The sequence below is a fragment of the Cetorhinus maximus genome, chromosome 2 (assembly GCF_964194155.1).
Source record: "Cetorhinus maximus chromosome 2, sCetMax3.hap1.1, whole genome shotgun sequence".
In the NCBI taxonomy this organism is placed as follows: Eukaryota; Metazoa; Chordata; class Chondrichthyes; order Lamniformes; family Cetorhinidae; genus Cetorhinus; species Cetorhinus maximus.
In genome coordinates this window covers 191,849,145-191,876,490 of record NC_135880.1, presented here as the reverse complement: position 1 = coordinate 191,876,490, position 27,346 = coordinate 191,849,145, and the positions used below count along the sequence as shown (strand labels likewise).

Sequence of the window (27,346 nt, the reverse complement as noted above, 5' to 3'; positions counted from 1 at the left end):
CCGCATCCAGTGTCTCCCCCCAGACCCCGCATCCAGTGTCTCTTCCCCAGGCTCCACATCCAGTGTCTCCCCCCAGGCTCCGCATCCAGTGTCTCCCCCCAGGCCCCGCATCCAGTGTCTCTTCCCCAGGCTCCACATCCAGTGTCTCCCCCAGGAGGACTCACTGCCTGTGTGTGTGTGTGTGTGTCTCTCTCTCTGTCCTTCCTCCGCTCCATGAAAACTTGACTTTTTCCTGAGCGTGCTCACCGCCGCTGGTGTTTGCTGCTCCTCCAATCACAAACTGTTTCTCTCCCACATTCGCTGCTGATAGGCTCACTCAGCATCAAACACAGGTGAGAACCAGCCTGTGATTGGAGGAGCAGCTCCTTGCAGGATTTTCCATTCAACTTCCCTCTCTTACCGGCGTTTTGAACAGTGGCTACGGGGGCCACATAAACGGACTTTGTGGGTCACAATCCAGTCCACGGATCATGGGTTGGACAAGCTCTAAGGGCAGCGATCCCGGTGTTTGGGGCACTAGCCTCTGCCTCAGTTGACCATAGTCATCAATGAATCACGAATTCCCCCAGCCACTGTTGATAGCTGCCCAAGAGACCTTCTTAAATTTCTCAACATAGCAGTGCCACCCTCCCCATCCTCCACTTCATAGGAAACCTCTGGCTCAGTGATGTTACCCTACCCACCAGTCTGAGAGACAGCGAGCCTCTGCTTAACAATGGCTCGAAGCGATATCAGCTGATGGAGTTTGGAATACTTTGGGGTTGGCCTGTCTGAAAACCAAGTCAACAGCTGAAGGATGAAAAGTTGTGTTCATGCATAAAGTCAAGGCATTTTATAATTTTATTTTGTATCTCGTTTAAAGATAGGAGATTACACAAATAGCTTTCTGATTTTAAAGGCTTTAAGTTTTAAGTTAATCGTGTAGATTTTATTTGATCACACCTTTTTACAAAGTATTTAATTGTTTTAACTAAAATTACTGTAATCTCTTTAAAGCCTCGTCCAGAAGCTGAGTCTGGGTGCGAGGTGAGTTGGGGTGGGGCACAAGTGATGGAGAGGTTGAGCAGGAGATGGGGCTAGATTGGAAAACTGAATATGGACAAGGGAAAGGGAATTGAACCTGAAAGGAGCGGTGGGAAAGAAGAGTGAGAACAGCCTCAGCGCTGAGGGAGAGGGCTGCGGGCCTCAATAAAAAAAATCAGAGGCAGAATAAGTTAGTTAGTACGCTTCTTTACTTAACTGGGCCAATGGCAGATGACATCATTGCACGACAAGCTATCGATGAATCATCTGCCAAATTTGTGGATGTTTTGAAATCTTCCAATGTCTATTTCAACTTGAGATATAATAAAATACTGGAGAGAATTAAACTCAATAAGAGAGTCCAGCTTCCTGGGGAACCTGTCGATTCCTTCTTTAACAATTTCTACAGGCTGGCAGAGGGATGTGAATATGGCAATTTAAAGTCTGAATTCATCCAAGCCAGAATCGTGGTGGGTGTTGCAGGTGATTCACTCTTTGACCTTTTACAAGCTAAAGATGCTCTTACCCTGGACAAGGCAATCCAGCTGGTTAGACTGTCTGAGCTACATGAACAACACAGACCCATCCTAAGGGGAGAGAACACCAATTGGTGCAGAAACCAACCCTCAGTCCACCATATCAGGTTACAGAAATGCAGGGACCATCCAAGTCAGGAAAGGCAATTCCTGAACCACCCGGCAGTGTGACCTTGCCAGCGCTGTGGTGTGAAGTGCCCACAGGAGAGATCTGTGTCCTGCGAGTACAGCCCAATGCTCCCACTGCAAACGACAGGGACACTTTAGTAAACTGTGCAAGTCAAAAGCCCAGCACCGCACAGACATCCCAAAGGTAATCCACGAGGTCAAGACTGAAAACCCGGAAGACACACAGCCCTGCTTCTTGGGGTCATCAGAGAACGCAGTCCTTTGGAATGCTGATATTTTATCTGCCGGCCGGATAAAATCGAAGGCTGTGCAAGCCTCTCCGCTCAGAAGAGAGGTTGATAACGTACGACATACATCAGCTCAACGATTTGTTTGTCACCATACCTCAGTGTTTCCAGGATCATGCCAAGGACCAGGAGTCGGATTCCCCCTGCTCTATATGATGCAGTGTCTGTTGTTCAAATCCAATACCCTTGGAGCCAGGGTTCCTCCTCTGATAGAACTGTCATGCTGGCACCTGAATCTAATTTAAAACTAGTTAGATGACCATTTACAGTGAGTCATTATCAGCTGGCAGACGATGTCAAGACTGCCATAGTCATTAGCCAATCAGAACAGCACTGCCCAGAGTCCTCAAACACTAAGGAGTATTCAGACTCTGATTTCACCGTGATCCTTCTTTTCTTTTTTTGTGGAGCTGGTTTGCCTATTATTCCAGACCCTGGAAAGTCCCCAATGGTCAGACCAACCTACTGCACGTGAGATTACCATAGCACCTGTGATGGGAGTGATACCAGAGACGTATCAACAGTCTAAGGAGCCTCTACCTTCAACTATGATGATGGTACATTTGGTAGACACACCAACCGCTGTGTACGCATGGTAACTTCCAGCCACTGTGCCAGAACCACAACAGATGCTGGAACCTGGTAGCAATTGTGCACCACCAATGAAAAACAGGTGAGCTTGCTACTCGATCTTCATCTTACCACAGGGACACCCTTCCTCAGCCTCAGCAAGTTTCCAGACAGCCTAAACTGAGAAGGAAGAAGGGAAAACACCACCAAGTAGACGAATACCGTTTTTATCCTCCCGGCAAGAAATGTTCAAGAGTAACAACAACCATACGCTAACCAGCCAGTCCAACCAGGCATGGTTTAACATCGAGCAATGTTCGAAACAGATGAAACCATATCCAAATGCCAGCCCAACATCCAAGCCAACAACATGAACAAGCACCAGCAGAGCCTACCATTCTCCCAACAGAACGGCAAATGAAATGTGGAAGGGTTATAAAGCTTCCGGACCGCCTGAACCTCTAACTTCAAGGACCTGAAGTGGGGGGAGATGGGGTAGTGAGAATGTTGTTAATGTTGGTAATAATTATTGTGATAGCAAAAATGTAATAGCATTAAGGTTGTAACAATAAGGTTAATGCACGAAGCTTATAACAATGTAAGACTTGGAAGTAAATGATATAGAAAAACACAGGGACCATCCAAGTCAGGGAAGGCAATTCCTGAACCACCCGGCAGAGTGACCTTGCCAGCACTGCGGGGTGTGAAGTGCCCACAGGAGAGATTTGTGTCCTGCGAGTACAGCCCAATGCTCCCACTGCAAACGACAGGGACACTTTGGTAAACTGTGCAAGTCAAAAGCCCAGCACCACACAGACATCCCAAAGGTAATCCACAAGGTCGAGATGGAAGACGCAAAAGATGCACAGCCACGTTTCTTGGGGTCATCAGAGAATGCAGTTCTTCATTTTGGGATGCAGATATCCATGGGATAAAGACTTGTGGGGAGGTGTAGTAGTAGGGCCTGGTACATACAGGATTAATGTGGGACTGAGTACAGTACTGCTCACACAGTGATGTAAGAAGACACCTGACCCAGGGCTAGGGTTAGCCTGGAGATGGACTCAATTGGGTTAAGACATAGAATGGGGTCAGCTTCATACCTGTACCTTCTACTGTAAATATGTACATAGTTATGAGCTGTTAATAAAGACTGTTAACATGCTCCAGATCAGAATCCTACTTCATGGTGTCCAAAGCAGGATTCTTCAGGGCTGCTGTCATTCCCAGCATTTCCTACAGAGCTGGGATCATCAGGACCAGCAAGGTGGTGAGTGGGAATGATGCTGAGGCAGGAGCAGCCAGTCAATGGAGGAATGAAACCTGGAGACCTCGCTGTGGGTAATTAGGGGATGACTGTTTCCATGGCAAATGTGGAACAAGGGGATGGAGACTGAGGCTTGTCACTGGAAGAGCCAAGGGAAAGGATAAAGGAAGGATCTTGCACTGAAGGTGGCTTTGCAACCATAGGTCTAATCGAGGTACACTTGTTAAATTGATAAAGTGATTCGATGATGCAAATAATGAGAAACTATTTCCTTTGTTTGGGCTTCCAGAACAAATGGAGACAATTTTCAAATTGGAGCTGGGCCATTTAGGGATGAAATCAGGAAGCAAACATGTAGTAAAAATCAGCAATTCTTTTCCCCAAATGGCAATGGATGCTGGGGGCGAATTGGACTTCTGAAAGCTGATAAATTTCTGTTGTTAAAGTATCGATCAAAGTGGGTAAATAGGGTTGATGCAGAGACCGGCCATGATCTGATTGAATGGTGGAGCAAGCTCAAGGGTCTGAATGGCTTCCATTCATAATTCTTAACATAATTCTTACTGAAAAGGATCATTAAAAATGCTATACTTGGGCTTTTGTAGAAGACATTTTAGAAACCAACAGCAATTCCTGGCAAACTCTATCCAATTTGTTAAAGTTCTACATCAAAGGAATGCAAGTTGTATTTCCAGAAAGACTTTGCAAAGAGTGAGGGAGGTAGTGCTGAAAGGAAGTCTTATGGCATCAGGGGGATATTGTGAAATGGATCACAAATCAACTGTAGACAAAGGGCGACGAAAAATGGGGTCTGGTCACCAGGGGAGTATCTGGGCATTTGGAAATGGGAAAACAAAGAGTTGTTGTGATCTGGAATACACTGCCTGAAAGGGTGGTGTTAACAGATTCTTTAGAAAATTTCAAGAAAAAATTGGATTTATACTTGACAAGGAAAATATTTCATTGCTAGGAGGTTATAGAGATAGAGTAAGGGAATGGAATGATTTGGCCTCCTTCTGTGCTGTAAACATCAGTAATTTGGGTGAACGCTCCCAACTGAAAGGTTATCACAATTTTTGTCTCAGATGTCGACTGACCAGTTGTATAATCTTTGTATTCTTGTGATTCTTTTTATTACAGTAAATTGAAAATCCTTGTTTATTTCTTAAACAGGATTTAAGATAGCGATTGCAACTGTGCCAAACAGAATATTAAACATCACCAGTGAAAACACTGTAAACTTACAATCTTTCCATCATTAGGTAAAAACCTTTCAGTAAAATTTACAGCATAATATGGCTTTATATTTATTATTGAAGGTCTTTGAATTTTAATGATACATTATGTTAGATCATGAATTTCTCACATCATAATGAGATAAAATCCTCTCTTTCTCTAAGGATGAGGCCTAGAAGTTGGTTTTCAAATAACGCCGAGGAGGGAGAGTGGCTAGGCTATGAACAGGGCCTTCTAGTGACAAGACAATTCTCTCCCTCACACTCCTTCAGAAAAGCTGAAAAAGGCTAATGTGGACAAGGTCAGAAAGTTAGGATTGTCTTCTTACGGCAAACTGATTGTCATTCTGGTGGGGAGGGAGGAACAAATAAGCTGTTAGAGGGATAACTGCTGGGTCTGAGAGACCACAGAAAGCAGGGGAACTTTGACCTTTGTGTGGCTAATTAAGTCCTTAAGTCAGAGCCATTTTGAAACACACTGGTGTCCAGGCCTCCTGGGGTGAGAAGATTCGGTTCCGAGGCTGAATTTCAGATCCCATCTGTGTTATTTTTATTCATTGACAAAGTTGTTAGCATTCCTGGCAAAGCCAACATCTATTGCCCAACTGTAATTGCCTTAGAGAAGGTGGTGGTGAGCTGCCTTCTTGAACTGCATCCATCTGGTGAAGGCACACCTACAGAACTGTTAGGGAGGGAATTCCAAGATTTTGACATAGCAGCGGTGAAGAAACAGACGATATTGTTCCAAATCAAGATTCTGTGTGGCACGGAGGGGAACTTGCAGGCAGTGGTGTTCCCATGCTTCTGCTGCCCTTGACCTTCCAGATGGTACAAGTCGCGGGCTTGGAAGGTGCTGTCAAAGGAGCCTTGCTGAGTTGCTGCAGTGTACCTTGGAGATGGTACACACTGCTGCCACTGGAGGGAGTGAATGTTGAAGGTGGTGGATGGGGTGCCAATCAATTGGGCTGCTTTGTCTTGGATGGTGTTGAGCTGTTTGAGTGTTGGTGAAACAGCATTCATCCAGGCAAGTGGAGAGCATATTTTCATCACACTCTTGCCTCATGCCTTGTAGATTGTGGACAGTTGAGTTACTTGCTGCAGAATTCCCAGCCCCTGACCTGCTCTTGTAGCCACAGTATTTATATGGCTGATCCAGTTCAGTTTTATGGTACTGATGGGTAGTACCAATTGGAGGATGTGGTGGGGTGGAGGGTGGGGATGAAAGCAGTTGGTAGATGCATGGGTAGTAAGCGGGCAGGTTAAAAGTGAAAACATGAAAAATGGAACCTTTCCAGACCCTGAAAAGAAGTAGCTAATTTGGCTTGTGCCATATTGGCAGTTTCAAAACCCTCTTAGGATAAAGAACATTGCTAATTTTGGCCTGCGAACCATAGATTCAACAAGCTGCATAAATGAGCCTAAAACAACAGCACATGTCTCCATGGCAACCTGACAGGGCTCCCAGGGATTCTGGGAAACAGGCAAGCCATAATGCTATACGATTCCATGGGACAGGATTAAACTGCAGCCATAACGATGTGGTTGGGCAAACTGCCTTGTTCTTCTTGATGAACGTGGTGTGTGAGCACAAAACCAGATTATGTTTGTTTTCAGATATCTGGGTAACAACAGATTCACACATTCTTCAATTTGCATAATTTATTCACATTATATCTTCATCGATTTAGTGCACAAAAATCATACGCAGTCAAACTCACTGGGACCATGGGCACAGAATTTAACCGTTCGGTAGGGGGATGTGAGTTTGGGGTACAGCTTTTGTTGCAAGTACTCTCCCGTTTCAACGAAGAAGTAAGATTTGGAGCAAAGATTTTGGTGAAATGTTTAGTTTTATTACTGGCTCATAGGCTTTTTGAGCCAGGTCTCCCTAGACTTCAGGAAGGGGGACATACCCTGTCAACTTGATGTGTCTGATGCTTGCATATTGTTAACCAAACCCTGGATGGGCTCCCAATGAAAGTAAGTGTGTTGAAGCAATTATACTCTGGTCTCTCATCAGGACTGGAGAAAGTTCCGATCAATAGACCACAGACCTGAAACTTTAACTCTGTTTCTCTCTCCACAGATGCTACCAGGCCTGCTGAGTGTTTCCAGCATTTTCTGTTTTTATTTCGGATCTCCAGCATCTACGGTATTTTGCTTTTGAAATACACTCTGATGTCTTCTCCTGAATGGCTTTTGTTATTCCTTTGATGGAAGATTCTAGAAGGTGTTGGAAATTTAGAGCAGCTGGTTAAAGCAGCTGATTTGAGTGCCTGTTCCATCACAACAGCTTCTCCAGAATGTGGGAATCACACTTTAATCAGATATCTCCCCACAAGAAAGAAGGACAGAATTACCACATATATTCACAACACCAGGTCATCCCAAAGCACTTTACAGCTAATGAAGTACTTTTGAAGTGAAGTCACTGTTTTAATGTAGGAAATGTGGCAGCCAATTTGCACACAGCAATCTCCCATGAACAGCAATGTGATAATGACAAGATCATGTGTTAATTTTTTTGTAATATTGATTGCGGGATAAATATTGGCAGAACACTGGAGATGACTCCCCTGCTCTTTGAAATAGCGCCAAGGGATAATTTATGTCCACCTGAGCAGGGCAAACAGGGTCTCGATTTAATGCCTCATCCAAAGACGCACCTCCACCGGTGCAGCACTCTCGCTCAGTACTACACTGCAGTGTCTACCTAGATTATTGTGCTCATGTTCTGGAGTAGGACTTGAACCCACAACCTCCTGATTCAGAGGGAGTGAGAGTGCTAGCACTAAGCCACAGCTGGCAATCCCATGCCCGGAGTCTTCATCAAACTCTTAGATGACTTGTTGGTGGGGGCCTGGTCAGCTGGGCAGAATGTGGCAGCTGGTTGGCCAGTAGGACAGGATGAAGTTCAGGCACCAAGAGGAGACTGCTGATAGCAAGTCCAGCAGGACAAGTGCAGTTAGAGTCATGGAAGAAGGAAGCCTGGGGCAACAGGGGGAACAACTTCTCCTGTGGGACCCTGCTCCTCCTCAAAGGATTTTTCAATGACCTTAGTTGGGTCTCACTAGCCCGACTCCAACTGCTTTTGCTGGCAAGAAAATTGATCCATTCCCTTCTCATGATGGGGCTTAAACCCCAGTGGGATTCTATGTGCATCACAAGACCCTGATTTACATTTACTAATGAGGTCCTACCTGGGGTTTCGACAGGAACCTCAACTACCACCAAAACCAGAGGGTGCCAATATTGGGGAATTGGTGAGAATAGGGATTGGAATGGAGCCGTGGCATTTCAGCTTATCCCTCACTCCTTTTCTGCTGATTAGGCAGGGTTAAAATTGCCCATCTGCTGAGGACATAGATGTTAACTATGAAGCTGATCCAAGAAGCACAAGTATGGTCCCCTGTAGTAACGTCACCGAAGGGGCCTAGCAGATTGGGAGGCCTGAGGCTGTTGATGCCAGAGCTAATATTCCCAACCTTGCAAAAATTTTAAGCTGGAGTCTATTTTTGTATTTGAAATGATGGGGGACTTTGAATGCTTAACTTTTTCTTCCTTTTTATGTTCCCTTAAATAAATTGTGTTGTGCGCATCACAGTCTTCCATATGTCCCAGACACACATTCACTGATTGTCAATTTAAAGCAGTTGCTATGGACCTGATTTAAGAAGGCCCCAACCTCTGGATTGTCCTTAGAGTCAAGGACCCCAATTGCTCAGCCATCTTGGAGTGTGCATTGGAAATTTTCTCTCTCTCAAACACAAACAATACTGTTTTAAAATCGTTTCAAAAATTCTTATAAAAATGCATTACCTGTAGTCAATACTCCACATATCTTTTTCACAAGTTCTTAAAGTTTCATGGCATTGTAGTACCTAATCTACTAACACATATGGCAGCTGAGTTTCCCATGTATTTACCTGAATAACATGGTGTGTTGTGAAAGACATCTACTGTTCCACCATACTGGAATGTTACATTGTGGTATACTGAAGGTGATTAGGTAGCACAAATGCAAATCAATAGGGGAGAAACAACACTTAAACTCTGTGAATCACTGTAAACTATGATAAAAAGTTATTTACATCTTTTGTACATATTTTCCCATGCTCTGTCACCAATTTCTCATATGCTGTCACAGCAACTCATGTCTGTGACAGAGGCTACAAAGCATTGACTTGCCAATGGCATTTAGATTTCACCTTTAAACAGAGATACCCTAAAATAGCACAGCCCAGTGTGTGTAAAGGAGGCTGGGAATGCACAGCCCAGTATCTGAGTGTACAGGAGCTGGGATTGCACAGCCCAGGATCTGAGTGCACAAGAGCTGGGATTGTACAGCCCAGGATCTGAGTGTACAGGAGCTGGGATTGTACAGCCCAGTGTGTGTAAAGGAGGCTGGGATTGCACAGCCCAGTATCTGAGTGTACAGGAGCTGGGATTGTACAGCCCAGGATCTGAGTGTACAGGAGCTGGGATTGCACAGCCCAGTATCTGAGTGTACAGGAGCTGGGATTGCACAGCCCAGGATCTGAGTGTACAGGAGCTGGGATTGTACAGCTCAGGATCTGAGTGTACAGGAGCTGGGATTGTACAGCCCAGTGTGTGTAAAGGAGGCTGGGATTGCACAGCCCAGTATCTGAGTGTACAGGAGCTGGGATTGTACAGCCCAGGATCTGAGTGTACAGAAGCTGGGATTGTACAGCCCAGGATATGAGTGTACAGGAGCTGGGATTGTACAGCCCAGGATCTGAGTGTACAGGAGCTGGGATTGTACAGCCCAGTATCTGAATGTACAGGAGCTGGGATTGTACAGCCCAGGATATGAGTGTACAGGAGCTGGGATTGTACAGACCAGTATCTGAGTGTACAGGAGCTGGGAATGTACAGCTCAGGATCTGAGTGTACAGGAGCTGGGAATGTACAGCCCAGTATCTGAGTGTACACGAGCTGGGATTGTACAGCCCAGGATCTGAGTGTACAGGAGCTGGGATTGCACAGCCCAGGATCTGAGTGTACAGGAGCTGGGAATGTACAGCCCAGGATCTGAGTGTACAGGAGCTGGGAATGTACAGCCCAGTATCTGAGTGTACAGGAGCTGGGATTGTACAGCCCAGTATCTGAGTGTACAGGAGCTGGGATTGTACAGCCCAGGATCTGAGTGTACAGGAGCTGGGAATGCACAGCCCAGGATCTGAGTGTACAGGAGCTGGGATTGTACAGCCCAGGATCTGAATGTACAGGAGCTGGGATTGTACAGCCCAGGATCTGAGTGTACAGGAGCTGGGAATGTACAGCTCAGGATCTGAGTGTACAGGAGCTGGGAATGTACAGCCCAGTATCTGAGTGTACAGGAGCTGGGATTGTACAGCCCAGGATCTGAGTGTACAGGAGCTGGGATTGCACAGCCCAGGATCTGAGTGTACAGGAGCTGGGAATGTACAGCCCAGGATCTGAGTGTACAGGAGCTGGGAATGTACAGCCCAGTATCTGAGTGTACAGGAGCTGGGATTGTACAGCCCAGTATCTGAGTGTACAGGAGCTGGGATTGTACAGCCCAGGATCTGAGTGTACAGGAGCTGGGAATGCACAGCCCAGGATCTGAGTGTACAGGAGCTGGGATTGTACAGCCCAGTATCTGAGTGTACAGGAGCTGGGATCACAGGGCCCAGGATCCGTGTATCCGTGTGTACAGGATCTGGGATCACAAGGCCCAGGATCTGTTTGTACAGGAGCTGGGATCACAGGGCCCAGTATCTGTGTGTACAGGAGCTGGGATCACAGGGCCCAGTATCTGTTTGTACAGGAGCTGGGATCACAGGGCCCAGTATCTGAGTGGACAGCAACTGGGTTCCCATTCAGTGGTCCAATATTTGCAACACACTTAATGCCTGTGATGATGCAGAGAAAATGTACTCTTCTGTGTACAACCTCCTGAATGAGGTGTTGGAGGCTCTAACTGGAGCGTAGCAGGTGGAGACAAGTACAGAACAGGGAGCAAGGGAGGGCCTAGAAAGGAACTGAATTTTGCAACAAGAATGGCTTTTGCTAGACATTCAATTTCGAATTTGCCTTAAAAGGGGCAGGAAGACATTGAAAAACGCATTTCTCCCCTTTCTGCCCTGCTGCCCCCCTCCCTTTGCTGTGTCATTCGAGGAGAGCCTGAAGCTCACTCACACTAAGCTCTGTCACCCACCATCACTCTGGATGTGCACTGATTTCAGAGCAGAGGCTAGTGCAGGGATAAGTGAGCCCTGTATCAGTGCAGGTTACTGTGACGCCTATCAGTCCACTGATGACCTCCTGTGGCCCCCACAAGCCCCTGAAATCACTAACAGCACCCAATAGATGAAAACTGGTGCACCCGAAAGTGGTTTAATTGGGCAAGATGAGAGGTAGATTCCTGCCTTAACAAACAGGCCATTGAACCTGACCTAATGGAGCTGATCCAAACTGAACTGGGGCTGAAATATGGGGTCAGCACTTCAATTTGGCATCAAGGCCATACACATATCAAGGTCGCCACTTGGCTGATCCTTGATCCAGATGTAGCCTCCTCACTCTGTTAAAGAGGTGCCTTTGTGGAACTTGTTACCAGCAGACTATCATACATCAGTAAGATTTCATCGAACACAGCTACTGCGGGACTCTGTCCCACCATCATTGGGTTCAGCCCAGTACTGAGTCACAAAGTGAAGAATAAGTGGGAACAGAGTCCATCACAGTTCTGATGCCTAGGCTACTCGGTGTTGCAATGGCGCAGTTCCAGTTTGATGGGGATTGGGAAAGCTTGGCCCATGAAGAGTCCACTTTAAGAGGAAGCATCCTGTTCAAGGCTCCAACTTCAGGAAAGCACGAGACCAGAAACGCAGCTGTAAAGCTGGGAGTCGACGGTGCCAAGGTGCCACCAGTCCGGGGGTTAGACGTGGGTCTGCATCCGCCTCTGCAGTGGTCGCGTTAAGTCAGAGTTCTGGGAGGAGGAGTGCGAGTAGTGGGAGGAGGCTGAGGCCTTGCTGGCCTCATCGAACTGGACTGAGCTGTCCTGCTTGCTGTTGCTGCTGACGCTGCTGTTGCACTGGTTGTCCAGGAAGGAGTTGCTGTCACTCATGGAGCCTCGTTGGTACTCCCGCTCGCACAGCTCAATGGAGCTACTGCCATTTCCCAGCACGAAGCGCTGCCCATATTCATACATGCGGTTGGCTGCACTCAGCTGCGTGTAGAGGGTGGAGAAGGACATGCCTGTGGGCACCCGCTGTTTCACATTGGGCCTGTGGTCAGGTGGGCACCCCACAGTGGCAGTGTTGCCAGCTGGCCGAAGGTCCGGGAAGGTGCGGACGCTGTAATAACCGTTCGTGGGATCCTGCGAGAAAAAGGAAATGGGACTATCAGCAAAAAACTCTAGTTTGAACCTGGTTGAGTCTTGTTGCCCTTTGAGAGAGTATTAAATCCTTTCAATGCATTAAAAGGGTCTATTTTATAAAGCACAAAAGAACTGACAATCAAGGCCAGGTATCCATGGTGATGATGGGCATTGGTTGCCAGTTAATTAGATAAAAAGCCAAAAGCCTACTTCATCCAGTCTACCAGACTCTAGCTGGGGAGAGAGCATGCTGAGGATCTACATATGGAGTTTGCATTGAAAGAGCTTTTACTTCTTCAGCTCCTTTCATGGACCTCAGGACAAACCAAAGCATTTTACATCCAATGAAATGCTTCTAACGTGTAGCCACTATTGTAATAAAGGGAAATGCAGCAGCCAATTTGTACACAGCAAGGTACCACATACAGCAACGTGTTAATGACAGATAATCTGTTTTCGATGCTGTTGATTGAGGATAATTCTTACTCTTATTAAGGCCCCCTTCTAAATTGTAATTAGTCTGTCAGTTCTTGTTGCATTTGGGCACAATAGAAAGATGTATATTTGGGGGTAAGGATCCTTCAGTGGGTGGGCATGGCCCTGCTTACCTCATCCTCAACCTTTGGGCCTCAATAAGGTTGATTTTCCTCAGGACTCTTGTCATTCATCTGGTAATCCAGAGGCCCAGGGTAATGCATCTGAGGGCCCGGGTTCAAATCCCACCACGGCAGATGGTGGAATTTGAATTCAATAAAGATCTGGAATCACAAGTCTAATGATGACCATGAAACCATTGCCAATTGCCATAAAAACCCATTTGGTTCACGAATGTCCTTTAGGGAAGGAAATCTGCCATCCTCACCTGGTCTGGCCTACATGTGACTCCAGACCCACATCCGGCATTGACCTAGGCACCAGAAACAACAATGGCAAACACAGCCCTGTCGACACTGCAAAGTCCTCCTTGCTAACAGCTGGGGGCTAGTGCCAAAATTGGGAGAGCTGTCTGACAGACTAGCCAAGCAACAGCCTGACATAGTCATCCTCACGGAATCATACCTTATAGACCATCAGTATCCATGGGTATGTCCTGTCCCACCGGCAGGCAGACCCAGTGGAGGTGGAGACACAGTGGTTTGCAGTTGGGAGGGAATTGCCCAGAGGGTCCTCAACATCGACTCCGGCTCCCATGAAGTTTCATGGTATCAGGTTAAACATGAGCAAGGAAACCTCCTGCTGATTACCACGTATTGCCCTACCTCAGCTGATGAATCAGTGTTCCTCCATGTTGAACACCACTTGGAAGAAGCACTGAGGGTGGCAAGGGCACAGAATGTACCCTGGGTGGCTCGGTAGCACAACCACAGACCGAGCTGGCCAAATCCTAAAGAACAAAACTGCTAGACTGGGTCTGTGGCAAGTGGCGAGGTAACCAACAAAAGGCAAAAACATACTTGATCTCATCCTTACCAACCTGCCTGCTGCAGATATATCTGTCCATTGCAGTATCGGTAGGAGTGACCACCGCACAGTCATTGTGGAGATGAGGTCCCATGTCCCACATTAAGGACACCCTCCATCGTGAGGCACTATCACCGTGCTAAATGGGATAGATTTCGAACAGATCTAGCAAACCCAGGCTGGGGATCCGTGAGGCGCTGTGGGCCATCAGCAGCAGCAGAATTGTATTCAACCACAATCTGTAACCTCATGGCCCAGCATATCCCCCACTCTGCCATTACCATCAAGCCAGGGGATCAACCCTGGTTCACTGAAGAGTGCAGGAGAGCATGCCAGGCATGCTAGGCATACCTAAAAATGAGGTGTCAACCTACTGAAGCTACAACACAGGACTACTTGCGCACCAAACAGCATAAGCAGCAAGTGATAGGCAGAGTTAAGTGATTCCACAACCAATGGATCAGATCTGCAGTCCTGCCACATCCAGTTGTGAATGGTGGTGGACAATTAAACAACTCACTGGAGGAGGAGGCTCCATAAATATTCCCAATGTCAATGATGGGTGAGCCCTGCACATCAGTGCAAAAGATAAGGCTGAAGCCTTTGCAACAATCTTTAGCCAGAAGTGTCGAGTGGATGATCCATCTTGGCCTCCTTCAGAGTTCCCCAGCATCACAGATGCCAGTCTTCAGCCAACTTGATTCATTCCGCGTGATATCAAGAAATGGCTGAAGACACTGGATAGTACAAAGGCTATGGGCCCTGACAATATCCCCATAATAGTGCTGAAGACTTGTGCTCCAGAACTTGCCACGCCCCTAGCCAAGCTGTTCCAGTACAGCTACAACACTGGCATCTACCTGGCAATGTGGAAAATTACCCAGGTATGTCCTGTACAGAAAAAGCAGGACAAATCCAACCCGGCCAATTACTGCCCCATCAGTCTACTCTCGATCATCAGTAAAGTGATGGAAGGGGTCATCAACAGCGCTAGCAAATAGCACTTGCTTAGTATTAACCTGCTCACTGATGCCCAGTTTGGGTTCCGCCAGGGCCACCCAACTCTTGACCTCATTACAGTCTCGGTTCAAACATGGATAAAGAGCTGTAATGGAGCAACAATGATCATTCCATTCCACAGATTTCTCAAGTGCCTGAAAGAACAGACCAACTCCCATCAATTCAATTCAAATTTTGTCACTTAGAGTCCCATCGCTAGAGCCAAAAGCAGGAGCTGAGCCTGTTTCGGCTCTTTGGTGGGACCCAAGGTAGGCGGTATATCGCTGGCTGCCGTCAGTTAGGAGGCCACTGTTGGGGCGGCATTCCACTAGTGATGGTGATTGCTGAGGGTGCAGCTCCAAGGAGAGGGCGTCTCAATGGCCGGATGGCCTTGGTGGCAGGTAAGTAAGGTTGTAGGAAGCCAGGGCCTTGTCATTCTTGTGGGGAGAGTTGGGGGTATTTACGCAGCACTAATGTTGCCACAAAGCGGCCATAGCTGCCAGGAAGAGGAGACTCCACGTGAGCCCTGGAGAACACATCAAGGGGGGAGCCTCCCCCAATCAGCTGGGATGCTGACAGTGTTTGCCTGGCAGTGTTCCCATGCAGTGGCACCACCCCCCCACCCCACCCCCCTACCCCCCGCCCCCCAACACAGGCAAATACCTGCAGGGTTGGGAAGCAATCCTTAATTGGCCACTTAAGTGGCTCAGTTAGCTACCCAGTAGGTGGCTGCACCATCACGATTCTTGTCGCTGGCAATGCAGCATGGCAACAGGAAGGCATTGGGCTCCCCTCTTGATGCCATGCCTTTTGCCAGCCCTCCTGCAGTCCCTCACCAATGTGGTGGGAAAATTAAACCTCGAGAGTCAAGCCTCCTCATTCTTTGACTCCGTTGAGCTTAGTAAGAAAAGACCCACAAATTAGATTTTCACAATCACATTCATTATATTTAGTTTTGAATTTGAATCATTAACTTTGACACAGTTGGTGCCAATTCCTGAAGATTATGATGGAGGGGGTGTTCAGGGAAGGGTTGTCCTGGCTTCTGGCTCCATGTCTCCTCAGGAAACTCTCAAAATTCCTGAAACCTCCCCAGTCCTGCTCCAAGTCCCACTGCTCGGGAAGGCAGAAGCCATTTCATTTGGACACCCAGCGTCAAATAAAGTGAGGTAGGTGGATGGGGTTGGGGGAGGGGCGGAGGCGGTGAGGTGGTGGTACACCTTTCCTGGCTCATTAGCATCATGCAGGGACATCAGGTCTCCACATCCATTTCCCCTTCCCTGTGCCTGGGACAGTGGTCCAAAGATTACAAATAAAGTCGAGTTTATATCAACGTAAATTGGAGAACTGAAGGTACATTGAACACTGGAAGATGTGTTGTAAGATCTCCCAACCTTGATGTGCTGATATTCCTTCTCCTCTTCCTTGAGAACTTCCAGTTGTTTCAGCACCGGGTCTTGATCAAACTCTCCCCTGTCGATCTGTGAACAACACACAATCGTCATCGTCCCTCTTTCCTCTCACCTTTCCCCAGCCCCACAGCCAAGGTTTTCTCGAGGATAAATTCCTGATTTTTCCTTAACAAAGAATTAGGCCATACCAACATGGTGAATCATTGGCTAATGTTGTGTTCTCTACTGCACAAGAGAGCTTCAGTTTAATGGTCGCTCCCCCACACACTGCTAAACTTTGGTGTCTTTCTCAGCTGGTTCAATTTCTAGGGGCATTGCTGTGACAGGTCATTTTATATTGCAGATAAAAGAATAGTTAAAGAGATAGGGAGGGGCCAAACTAGCATGAAGGCTGGAAGTATGGAAGGGGTCACAAGATAACTGCAGATGAAGAAGGCCATTTTAGTCCAATCATTTGGAATAACCCTATCTTTTACCCATTCCAGCATCCAGTTGATTTTCCTAGTTTGAATCTGTACACCACCCTCCCCACCCCTGTTCTTGCTCACAATTGTATCTTCCCATCCTATTTACTGTCTTGTATACCTCAATAAGGTTACAACTCGTTTAGAGTTATTAAAATAAGCATTTCTGGCTCAGAGTTTCCACTCAGTTGTTTTCAGCAGAATTCACCCAAAATCCACACATCCAAAAAATTGAAGAATTTTTAGCACAAATTGCATTGAACATATCTCAAGCTTCTGCAACCTTTTGCTTGAGTTTAAACAAACATCACTTTGGAAGCTGTTTCACGCCTAAAAAACTCACCCACCCCCAGATCGAATGAATCACTCTTGGGAGTTTCCATGAATTAGGCTTGTTTGCACCTCTTCAAGGAGTCTCCACGAATTAAGTTGGCACTTTTGGTTGACAGTGATACGCACGTTTGAAAAACTTTTGAATGTCATTTCTTTTCAATTTATTAAGAAACTGAAATGGATGTTTTAATCATGAGGACATAATTGCTTAAACTTGGTTTGAATTCCCTTGAGTGTAGAAGATTGAAGAATTTAAAATTTTAAAAGGCTTCAATAGGGAAAATACAGAGAAACTATTGAGACCGAGGGAACATAATCTTAAAATTAGAGCCAAGACATTCAGGGGAGAAACCAAGAAGCACTTGCACACAAAGGGCAGTAGGAATCTGTAATCCGTTAGTTAAAATGGCTGTAGATTAATTGGATTTTTCATGACTGTGATTGATTGCATTTGGTTAGGTAAAGGGGATCAAAGGTAACTAAATGGAGTCGATGTGCAAGACTGAATGGTGGTGCAGGCTCGAGGGGCTGAATGGTACCCTCCTGTTCCTTTTTTCCTTATGCAAATTGTTCTTAAAGAATGGAGATCAACCAATGTAAAAACACAGTTCAAAAAGGGAGAAGTGGGGTAAAGTAGATTGACTGCAGATCATTTCATCTTGTGTTAGTTGCAGGCAAACTCATAGAATCCATAATTCAAGAACAGATTAGCATCCTGTCAGTTTGATGGAATAATCAGGGAGACCCAGCAAGATTTGTTAAAGGGAAGCCAAGTTTGACAAACTTAATTGTGATGTTTGAAGAAAAGGATAGATAAAAGGAGATGAAGGTGCATGAATTTTCAGAAGCTGTTTAATAAGGTGTCTCTCAAGAGACTTCACAGAGTCACAGAATTGTTATGGTGTTGGAGGAGGCCATTCAGCCCATTCTACCCCACTGGCTCCCCGAATGAGCAATTCCCTTAGTGCCATTCTTCTGACTCCTCCCCATTTTCCCGCCTTCTCCCATAACCCTGCACATTCTTCCTTTTCAGAAACAGCCTAATTCCATTTTGAAGGCCTCAATTGAACCTATCTCCACCACACTCTCAAACAGTGCAGTCCAGACCTTAACCACTTGCTGCGTGAAAAAGCTTTTCCTCATGTCACTTCTGCTTCTTTTGCAAATTACCTGAAGTCTGTGCCCATTTGTTCTTGATCCTCTCACAAATTGGAAACAGTTTCTCCCTATCGATTCTGTCCATTTCCCCTCATGATTTTGAATACCTGACTTGTTATAAAAATTCAGGTGGCTGGAATAAGAGGAAGGGAAGCAGCGCGGATAGAAAGCTGGGTGGCTGACAGGATACAAAGTGCTGGATTTTTGCAGGGTTGGAGACACTCAGCGGGGTTTTAAAAATGGCAGCTGGGGCCCAATTCCAGGGCTCCTGACCCCATTGCCAGGGTTTCCAATTATCACCAGGGCCTATTAAGTGCGCATTCTCGTTCAGGCCGTGAGCTACCTACGCTCCTGGCCTGGCTGGCTCCATTGCGGGGATCGGCATGTCCTAGTCCTCTGCAATTTTCATAGAATTGCGCCAGATTTTCAAAGAGCTGTGGTTCACCACATCTCAGAGGTGTCGTGAACCATAGTCTGCATGAAGACAATGAAAAGTGAGTTCAAAGGGTCCTCCTCATTCCCCCATGCCAAGGGATGTCTCCTCCACTGAATATCTATGGTCCTTCCTGACCCCCATGCCAAGGGAATCCCCCCATCTACCCTCTATGGCCTTTTATTCCCCCATGACAAACTATGGCACTCCCATGCCCATTCACCCACAATACACACTATAGAACCAATGATGTTATACTGACAGTAGGATATGTAAAAAAAAAGCTTTTAAAAAAACTGATTCATTGATAACTTTCCACTTTCTTAAAAAAAATCCAATAAAAGTGTCAATCGTCAGACTCTTTAAAGTATCAATGGGAGAACTTGAAAGCACTAGAAACCTCTGCGTAAATAAACATTGTGCAATTGACAGAAGGGATTAGAGAGCCAAAGCTGTCAAACAAGCGATGTTTTCCCTGGAGTTCAGGTGTTTTAGTACTCCAGTGAGTATCTGGGCTGTCAGCCAAGAATACAGTGAGTCTTGGCTGAAAGCCCATACTTTCAGTGTGTACTGTGGAACTGTATGTTCATGCTGTGTGTGTATGTGCTATAGGGCTGTCTTTGTGTGTCCTGTGTGTTCTTACTGTCACTGTGTACTGTGGGACTGTATATTCATATCATCATTGTGTACTGTGGGACTGTATATTCATATCATCATTGTGTACTGTGGGACTGTATATTCATATTATCATTGTGTACTGTGGGACTGTATATTCATATTATCATTGTGTACTGTGGGACTGATTATTCATATTGTCAATGTGTACTGTGGGACTGTGTGTTCATATTGTCAATGTGTACTGTGGGACTGTGTGTTCATATTGTCAGTGTGTACTGTGGGACTGTATATTCATATCATCATTGTGTACCGTGGGACTGTATATTCATATTGTCAATGTGTACTGTGGGACTGTGTGTTCATATTGTCAGTGTGTACTGTGTGTGTGTTCTTACTGTCAGTGTGTACTGTGGGACTGTATATTCATATTGTCAGTGTGTTCTGTGGGACTGTGTATTCACATTGTCAGTGTGTATTGTGGGACTGTGTATTCATATCTTCAGTGTGTACTGTGGGACTGTGTATTCATATTGTCAGTGTGTACTGTGGGACTATGTGTTCTTACTGTCAGTGTACACAGTGGGATTGTGCATTCATATTGTCTGTGTGTAGTATCAGACTTCTAGCTCACATTGTGCATACTGTGCGGCTTTGTGTTCATGCTGAGTGTAAATGGTAACACCGTGAGTAGATACTGAGTGTCTATGGCGGAGCTGTGAGCATTCACTATCACAGTGATTAGAAGCAGGAACCAAGGCTGACTGGCCTTCCTTCTAACCCTGTGACACTCGGGACACTATTAGCACAGCCAGAGCTGGGAGCTTGGAGCACGGACCTGAACCTTGTGCTTCTTGTTGCCTGTTCCACACTGCACATACCATTTACCCACCGAGTCACCAAGGATTGTGTATGGGAGTAGCTGTGTGGGAAATCCTGAACTCACCATCACGTTTTTAATTGTCTGGTCTCCCGGCTGCTGGGTTCCATTGTGGTCCTTGTGGACAATCTCGACCCGGATGTCATTCTTGGCTGAGACATCACCTTTACCATCTGGAAAACAGTCACAGTAGAGAAATCAAACTTCATCTCTCACGAACATTCACATTTACAAATCAATAAGTAGCCTGACTTGCGAGGGATCTTGAGCGTAGACTATTGTCTGGAAGGGTAGGCAATCGACAAATGTAGCTTCATCCATCAGGAATGAACCTACACCCCCACCCTCATCACTGTATCCAACTGCTCCATTAAATGGTCATGTGGATTCCTGCACCCTCCTAACTCTGTCTACAAATTTACACCCTGGGCTGACCACTCATAAGTGTGCTGATGGACTTCCTGGCACCACTGACGGTGGGAGGTTATGCTTCAGTTATACAGGACGTTGGTGAGACCACATCTGGACTACTGTGTACAGTACTGGTCTCCTTATTTAAGAAAGGATGTAAATATGTTGTAAGAAGTTCAGAGAAGGTTTACTAAACTAATGCCTGGAATAGGTTGATTTCTTAAAAATTCGTTCACAGGATGTGTGCATTGCTGGCTAGGCCAACATTTATTGCCCATCCCTAATTACTCATAAGAAGGTGGTGTTGAGCAGCCTTCTTGAATTGCTGCATTGCATTTAGTGTCGGTACACCCACAGCACTGTTAGGGAAGGAGTTCCAAGATTTTGACACAGTGACAGTGAAGGAACAGTGATATATTTCCAAGTCAGGATGGTGAGTGACTTGGAGGAGAACTTCCAGGTGGTGGTGTTCCCATGTGTCTGCTGCCTTGTCCTTCTCAATGGTAGTAGTCGTGGGTTTGGAAAGTGCTGACTAGGTGGCTTGGTTAATTCCTGCAGTGCATCTTGTAGATGGTACACACAGCTGCTGCTGTGTGTTGATAATGGAGGCCCTGAATGCTGGTGGAAGGGGTGCCAATCAAGTGGGCTGCTTTGTCCTGGATGGTGTCAAGTTTCTTGAGTATTGTTGGAGCTGCACACATCCAGTTTTATGAGGAAAGATTGACAGGCTAGGCTTGATTCCACTGGAGTTTAGAAGAGTAAGAGGCGACTTGATTGAAACATATAAGATCCTAAGGGGTCTTGACAGGGTGGATTTGGAAGGGATGTTTCCTCTTCTTGGAGAATCTAGAACTTTGGGTCACTGTTTAAAAATAAGGGTCCACTCATTTAAGATAGCGACCAGGGAAATTTTTTTCCCTCAGGGGGTCATGAGTCTTTGGAACTCTCTTCCTCAAAAGGTCGTGGAGGCAGACTTTTTGATTGTTTTTAAGGCAGAGGTGGATAGATTCTTGATAAGCAAGGGGGTGAAAGGTTATTGGGGGTAGGCAGCTATGTGGAGTTGATGTTACATTCAGATCAGCCATGATATTACTGAATGGTGGAGCAGGCTCGAAGGGCTGAGTGGCCTGGTCCTGCTCCTAATTTGTATGTTCGGATGTAGCTCTAAATTTATTTTTTCCTGCTTTAACACTGCACTCCTCCTTTTGTCCCTGGTTTTATTAGGCACAATGTAATGGAAAGTGTCATCAATAGTGCTATCACGCAGCACTTACTCAGTAATAACCTGCTCACTGATGCTCAATTTTGGTTCTGCCAGGGCTACTCAGCTCCTGATCTCGTTACAGCCTTGGTCCAAACATTGACGAAGGAGCTGAACTTAAGAGATGAGATGACTGTGACTGCCAATGACACCAAAACAGCATTTGACTAAGTGTGCCATCAAGGAGCCCTAACAAAACTGTAGTGAATGTGAATCAGGGGGGAAAATCTCCATTAGTTGGAGTTGTACCTAGCACAAACCAAGATGGTTGTGGTTGTTGGAGGTCAATCATCTCAGCTCCAGGACGTCACTGCAGGAGTTTCTCAGGGTGTTTTCCAAAGCCCAACCATCTTTAGCTGCTTCATCAGAGACCTTCGCTCCATCACAAGGTCAGAAGTTTGGATGTTCATTAATGATTGCATAGTGTTCAGCACCATTCGCGACTTCTCAGATACTGAGAAGTCCGTGTTGATATGCAGCAAGACCTGGGCAATACCCAGGCTTGGGTTGAAAAGTGACAAGTAACATTTGTGCCACACAAGTACCAGGCAATGACCATCTGCAACAAGAGAGAATCTAACCATCTCCCCTTGACATTCAATGGCATTACCTTTGCTGAATCCCCCACAATCAACAACCTGGAGGTTACCATTGACCAGAAACTGAACTGGATCAGCCATATATATACTGTGGCTAGAAGAGCAGGTCAGAGGCTAGGAATTCTGCAGTGAGTAACTCAGTTCTTGACTCCCCTAGGCCTGTCTACCAACTGCAAGGCACAAGTCAGAAGTGTGATGAAGTGCTCTCCACTTGCCTCCAACAATAGCAGCTCCAACAATTAAGAAGCTCAACACCATCAGAGGCAAAGCAGCCCGCTTGATTGGCACCCCAACCACCACCTTAAACAATCACTCCTTCCACCACCAACGCACAGTGGCAGCAGTGTGTACCATCTACAAGATGCACTGCAACAACTCACGAAGGCTTGTTTGACAGCACTTTCCAAACTCACAACCTCTACCACCTACAAGGGCAGCAGATGCATGGGAACACCACCACCTGGAAGTTCCCTCCAAGCCACATGCCATCCTGGCCTGGAAATATATCGGTGTTCTTTGGGTGGTATTGGTGTCGCTGGGGTCAAAATCTTGGAACTCCCTTCCTAACAGCACTGTGGATGTTCCTGCAGCACATGGACTGCAGCAGTTTAAGAAGGCAGCTTACCACCACCTTCTCAAGGGCAATTAGGGTTGGGCAATAAATGCTGGTATAGCCAGTGATACCCACGTCCCATGAACAAATAAAAAACATGCTCTGCGATTCACTTTTACCAGCTCTGCTATCCTGTGTACCTTGATGAATTTGAACCTGTGATCCCTCAATCTAGGCTACACTGCAGTACTGGGATTGCACCTCACTCCAGGTGGCAGGCATTGAGTCCCGATAAGATTGTTCAAATCCGTGAGAGCTTAATTGGTAAAATTCTAGCTGCTGCAAAGTTTAAGCAGGACAGAAATTAAACAGCAGGCTGCAGGTGGTCTCACTTTATGTAGAACGCCACAGACTGGAGAATTAATTACTGCTAAAGCTAAATACTGCCAAATAAAGACTGGCCTGGGAAGAAGAATCTATCTACTAACAGCTCCCAAAACTCGAAGAAGCCTGTAAAAAAGCTTTTTTAAACTTTTGCTATAGCTTTGGAAGTCCTGCACCATTTTCTCACTGAAATCACTGTTTCACAGATGGAGCTTAGAGCTAAAGCCAGGGAAAATTGGGAAGAGCTCAACAGTGCTACCATTGCAGTCGATTAGTAAACTATGACCAGCTAAAGCAGTAGTCCAAAAGGTGCATCACCTCAAGCTAAATTAGCTCTGAAAGAGTGGGAAGAAATTTGAATAGCTGTCAAAAGCTCCAGATAATATCAAAAATCTTGCAAAAAACTGAAGGACGGCCACAAAATTTCCAACACTCAATTGGAAGGCAATGGATCTCCTTTCTGAATTTCCTTTTTCCAACAATGCATCGAGCTGTGTTTTCTTGACTTCAGTATTTCTGAACCACATGAATAAGTCATAAAAATTAAAATTTCTATAGGACATGACGGCTTCCACAGTCTGTCTGATGATCATCTGAAAAATCCAGGAAATATATAGTCAACACTCAAAGATCAATTATGAGTGAACCATCTGGAATTCATGTCCTTTAGGCAAAAGCCTACAGAGACAGCAACCTATGCATAAGTAGATGCAGCGACAAGCGGCGTGATTGGGGCTTTATGGCAACAGAACTAGCTGATAGGATAATCAAGCTCCAATAGCATCTACTCCAATACAAGTGTTCTACAAGGACCTCTTGGATCAATCCAAAGGTTACACCGTGGAATCACTGCGACAAAGCAGATGTGAATACGACATCATACTACTAGGTAGACAGAATCTACAGATTATGTATAACTTGTTCACCACTGGCATGATAGCCAGTGCAGGAGCAGGAAATTCTCATGAGCAATGCAGCCGCATACATGCACCAGAAAATGCCCAGCTTTTAACAATACATGCAAGGCATGCAGAACCAGAGGATACTGGATGCCCCATTGCATAAAGTAAAGGCTAGAACAGGTGGCTCAATGTTTGGAGAAACCAGAAACAGAAGCCAGACAGGTACAGCATTCTAAACAATCGAGAGTGCGTACCAAACAATGTAAAGGCAAGATCCATGAAATGTCTATCCAAAAGACATGGTCAGATGATGTGAATGACCAGACCATTGACACACAAAGTAAGCATTCATCATGGTGAACATCAAAGAATGTATTGGCACAGTAGTACCAACAGCACCTTTTCCACCATCTAGATTATATGCCCATTTATGTGCAAATCTGGACACCAGTGCAGGTGCAAACTTCCTTTCACTTTGCGGACTGAAATGTGTGTACCCTCCAAAGTGGCAAGTGGTGATGTGACCACACAAAACCAAACTCACCACATACAGAGACTCAGAGATTCCATCCCTAGGATCCATTGCACTTAGGTATTGCTACAAGTACTCACCCTAGTCACCCAGAAATTTTCTCTTATAGCACCACGGGTCCAGTGATCACAGGCCTACCAGTGTGCAAGCAACTGTCCTTGGTCGCCACCCAGGGTATTAGTAAGACAATGATGAGGATCAGAGACCACAAGCAGCACCATCGGGAACCCTGTGCTTACACTGGGATAAGATCATCTAACTCGGCAATGCAGATCATTAGCCAACAGGCTACATGGCGCTGTTTGAACTGAATACGTATGCCCATTCTGAACTTGCAAACTTCATCATACTGCGGAACCCAATGGGGAATTACTACTCGACAGAGAAGTGCGGACAAACCTCCCCAGTCATCACTCATCAATACTCCCAAGAGTACGTGGTGCATTACTCAAAAAACAGGAGAGGAAGAAAGAGGTCCATGCAGGCTGGTAATGAATTGCCTAATCTGAACATCGGACAGAAAGTTTGAGTACAACACCCGACTGAAGGCACATGGAATCCAGCAGAAATCGTCAGCATGTGCCCAGAACCAAGGTTATATCAAGAGCAAACACCAAATAGCATGTCAGTGTGATGAAACAGATGCCAAATCAGAACAATGCCGCAACCAGAAACACCGAGTAATCCTACTGCGACTAGAACATGGTGTGAGACACAACACAAACACAGCACCCTAACCAGCATTCTGAAAATGCACAGCAGCCTCCAGCAAAGATTACTATAACCAACGCTGGGCAGATAAGCAAACCACCGATACGTTTCAGAGACTTGTAAATGTATTGCTCTGTGTTAAGACACAATGTAATTTTCTTCTGCTGTCATATAAATAGTTTGATTCTTTAAGCGTAAATGTTTAGTTGTAAAAAATGGGGATGTTGTGATATTATGTGCATGCACCTTTAAGGGTGCATGTCTTAAACTACTGTCAATCAATACCACATCAACAGGGTATGACGTAGTCGTCCTGTGATTTGTAGGCAGTTTATAAGCATCAGGAATAGGAGTAAGATGTGTGTGAAGTGGTCTCCCAATTAACTCTAACTGTAATCTTATCTTCAAATAAATAACCCACATTATTGTTTCACCTGTCCTTGTATTTGATTAGTATGCTTACATTGAAGAATGTAACAACATGTACCTATGAAGTGTGATTTTCCAGTTGTGAAATGATTGAAGTATAATTTGCCTACAAATATAGTGTTTAGTCAATTGTGCTTTCAGTGTTTTGTTACACTGAATGTCTTAAAATGAGAAGTCTTGTTGTGTCATTCTTTCAACTATTAACTGTACCTTCTATCATGAACACGTTAATCACAGAAAATGGCTCATCTTCAAGGAATTAGAATATTCTGAAAGTATTTGTGTTTTAAGACACTGTCCCTTAAAGAGTTAATGCAGGACTCTGATTGCTATTCCTGGAAAAAACATCCTTGTACAAGAAAGGGTCATTAAGCAGTTGTAAAAAAGAACTGTCAACCGCTTGACCTGGGTGAACTGTGTACAAAGGAGGTCACATGGGTTTTATGACTGAAAAATAAACCATGTCTGGAAAACTGTGTTTTATAACTGGATTTTGGTTTTGCTTTGAGAAGAGAAGGACCAACTGCTTGAGAAGGAAGACAGCAGCCTTTTGCAGTCCAGAGCCAGTCCACAGCCGGAAGTGAATATAAGCTATTCCTGAGATGCTCTACATGATAAATAGAGTACGCTCTAGTATTCCATGAGTCCACCTGGAAAGCAGTGCCAGAGTCATTGAATGTTTTGCGGATCAGTGCTGAGAGACTAAGCGTATAACCATAAATTCCACTTAAAGAACTCCAATGTCTACCCTTTGCCTTTGAACCATTGATTTTAGCCTTTGGCTGAATTTCTCCATTTCTATTTTATTTTCATTGGGCAGAATTATCACCTCAGTGGGCGGGCGCATGCCCGATCCGCTTGAGCGTGAAATGATGCATGTTGATTTCAGGCACGCTTCCTGACGTCAACGCGCAGTCGTGCGATATTTCGGTCAGCGGGCACATGCGGGAATCAGCAGCACACCTGCCGACAATTAAAAGGCCTGTTAAGGCTATTAAAGTCATAATTCACTTACAGTTTTAGCTGCCTTTGCACATTTTAGGAAACCTCATCCACGGACGGGATGAGGTTTCCAAAACCAAATAAAAATAAAATAAAAATTTTGAAATTTAATGAATAACATGTCCCTGCTCATGTGACAGAGTCACATGAGGGGACATGTTTTATAACATCTTATGTGCCTTTATTTATTTTTCTGAAAACTCTTCATCTCCCTGAGGCAGTTCTGCGCCTCAGGGAGATTTGCAAGCGCGTACTCGCATGCATGCGCAAAGTTCGCACTTGCACTCCCCCTCCCCACCATATGCCTGCACAGGCAGTGCTGAGCGCTGTCGCTCACGTTTCATGTTGGGCGGGCCTTAATTGGCCTGCCAGTGTAAAATCATGGCCTGGCCCC

General features: G+C 45.6%; 1 protein-coding gene across 1 annotated transcript in view; it reads right to left on the bottom strand.

Annotated features, from left to right (window-relative positions):
• Positions 1 to 11,787: 11,787 nt before the first annotated feature.
• Positions 11,788 to 27,346, bottom strand: part of kirrel3a (kirre like nephrin family adhesion molecule 3a) — a 611,527-nt gene continuing 595,968 nt past the window's right edge. The window contains exons 13-15 of the mRNA XM_078558764.1: positions 20,235 to 20,341; positions 16,268 to 16,354; positions 11,788 to 12,413 (exon numbers count right to left, since the gene is read on the bottom strand). Of these exons, the coding sequence (XP_078414890.1) occupies positions 11,973 to 12,413; positions 16,268 to 16,354; positions 20,235 to 20,341 (635 nt within the window). The 3' untranslated portion in view covers positions 11,788 to 11,972. The remainder of the gene's footprint in view (positions 12,414 to 16,267; positions 16,355 to 20,234; positions 20,342 to 27,346) is intronic.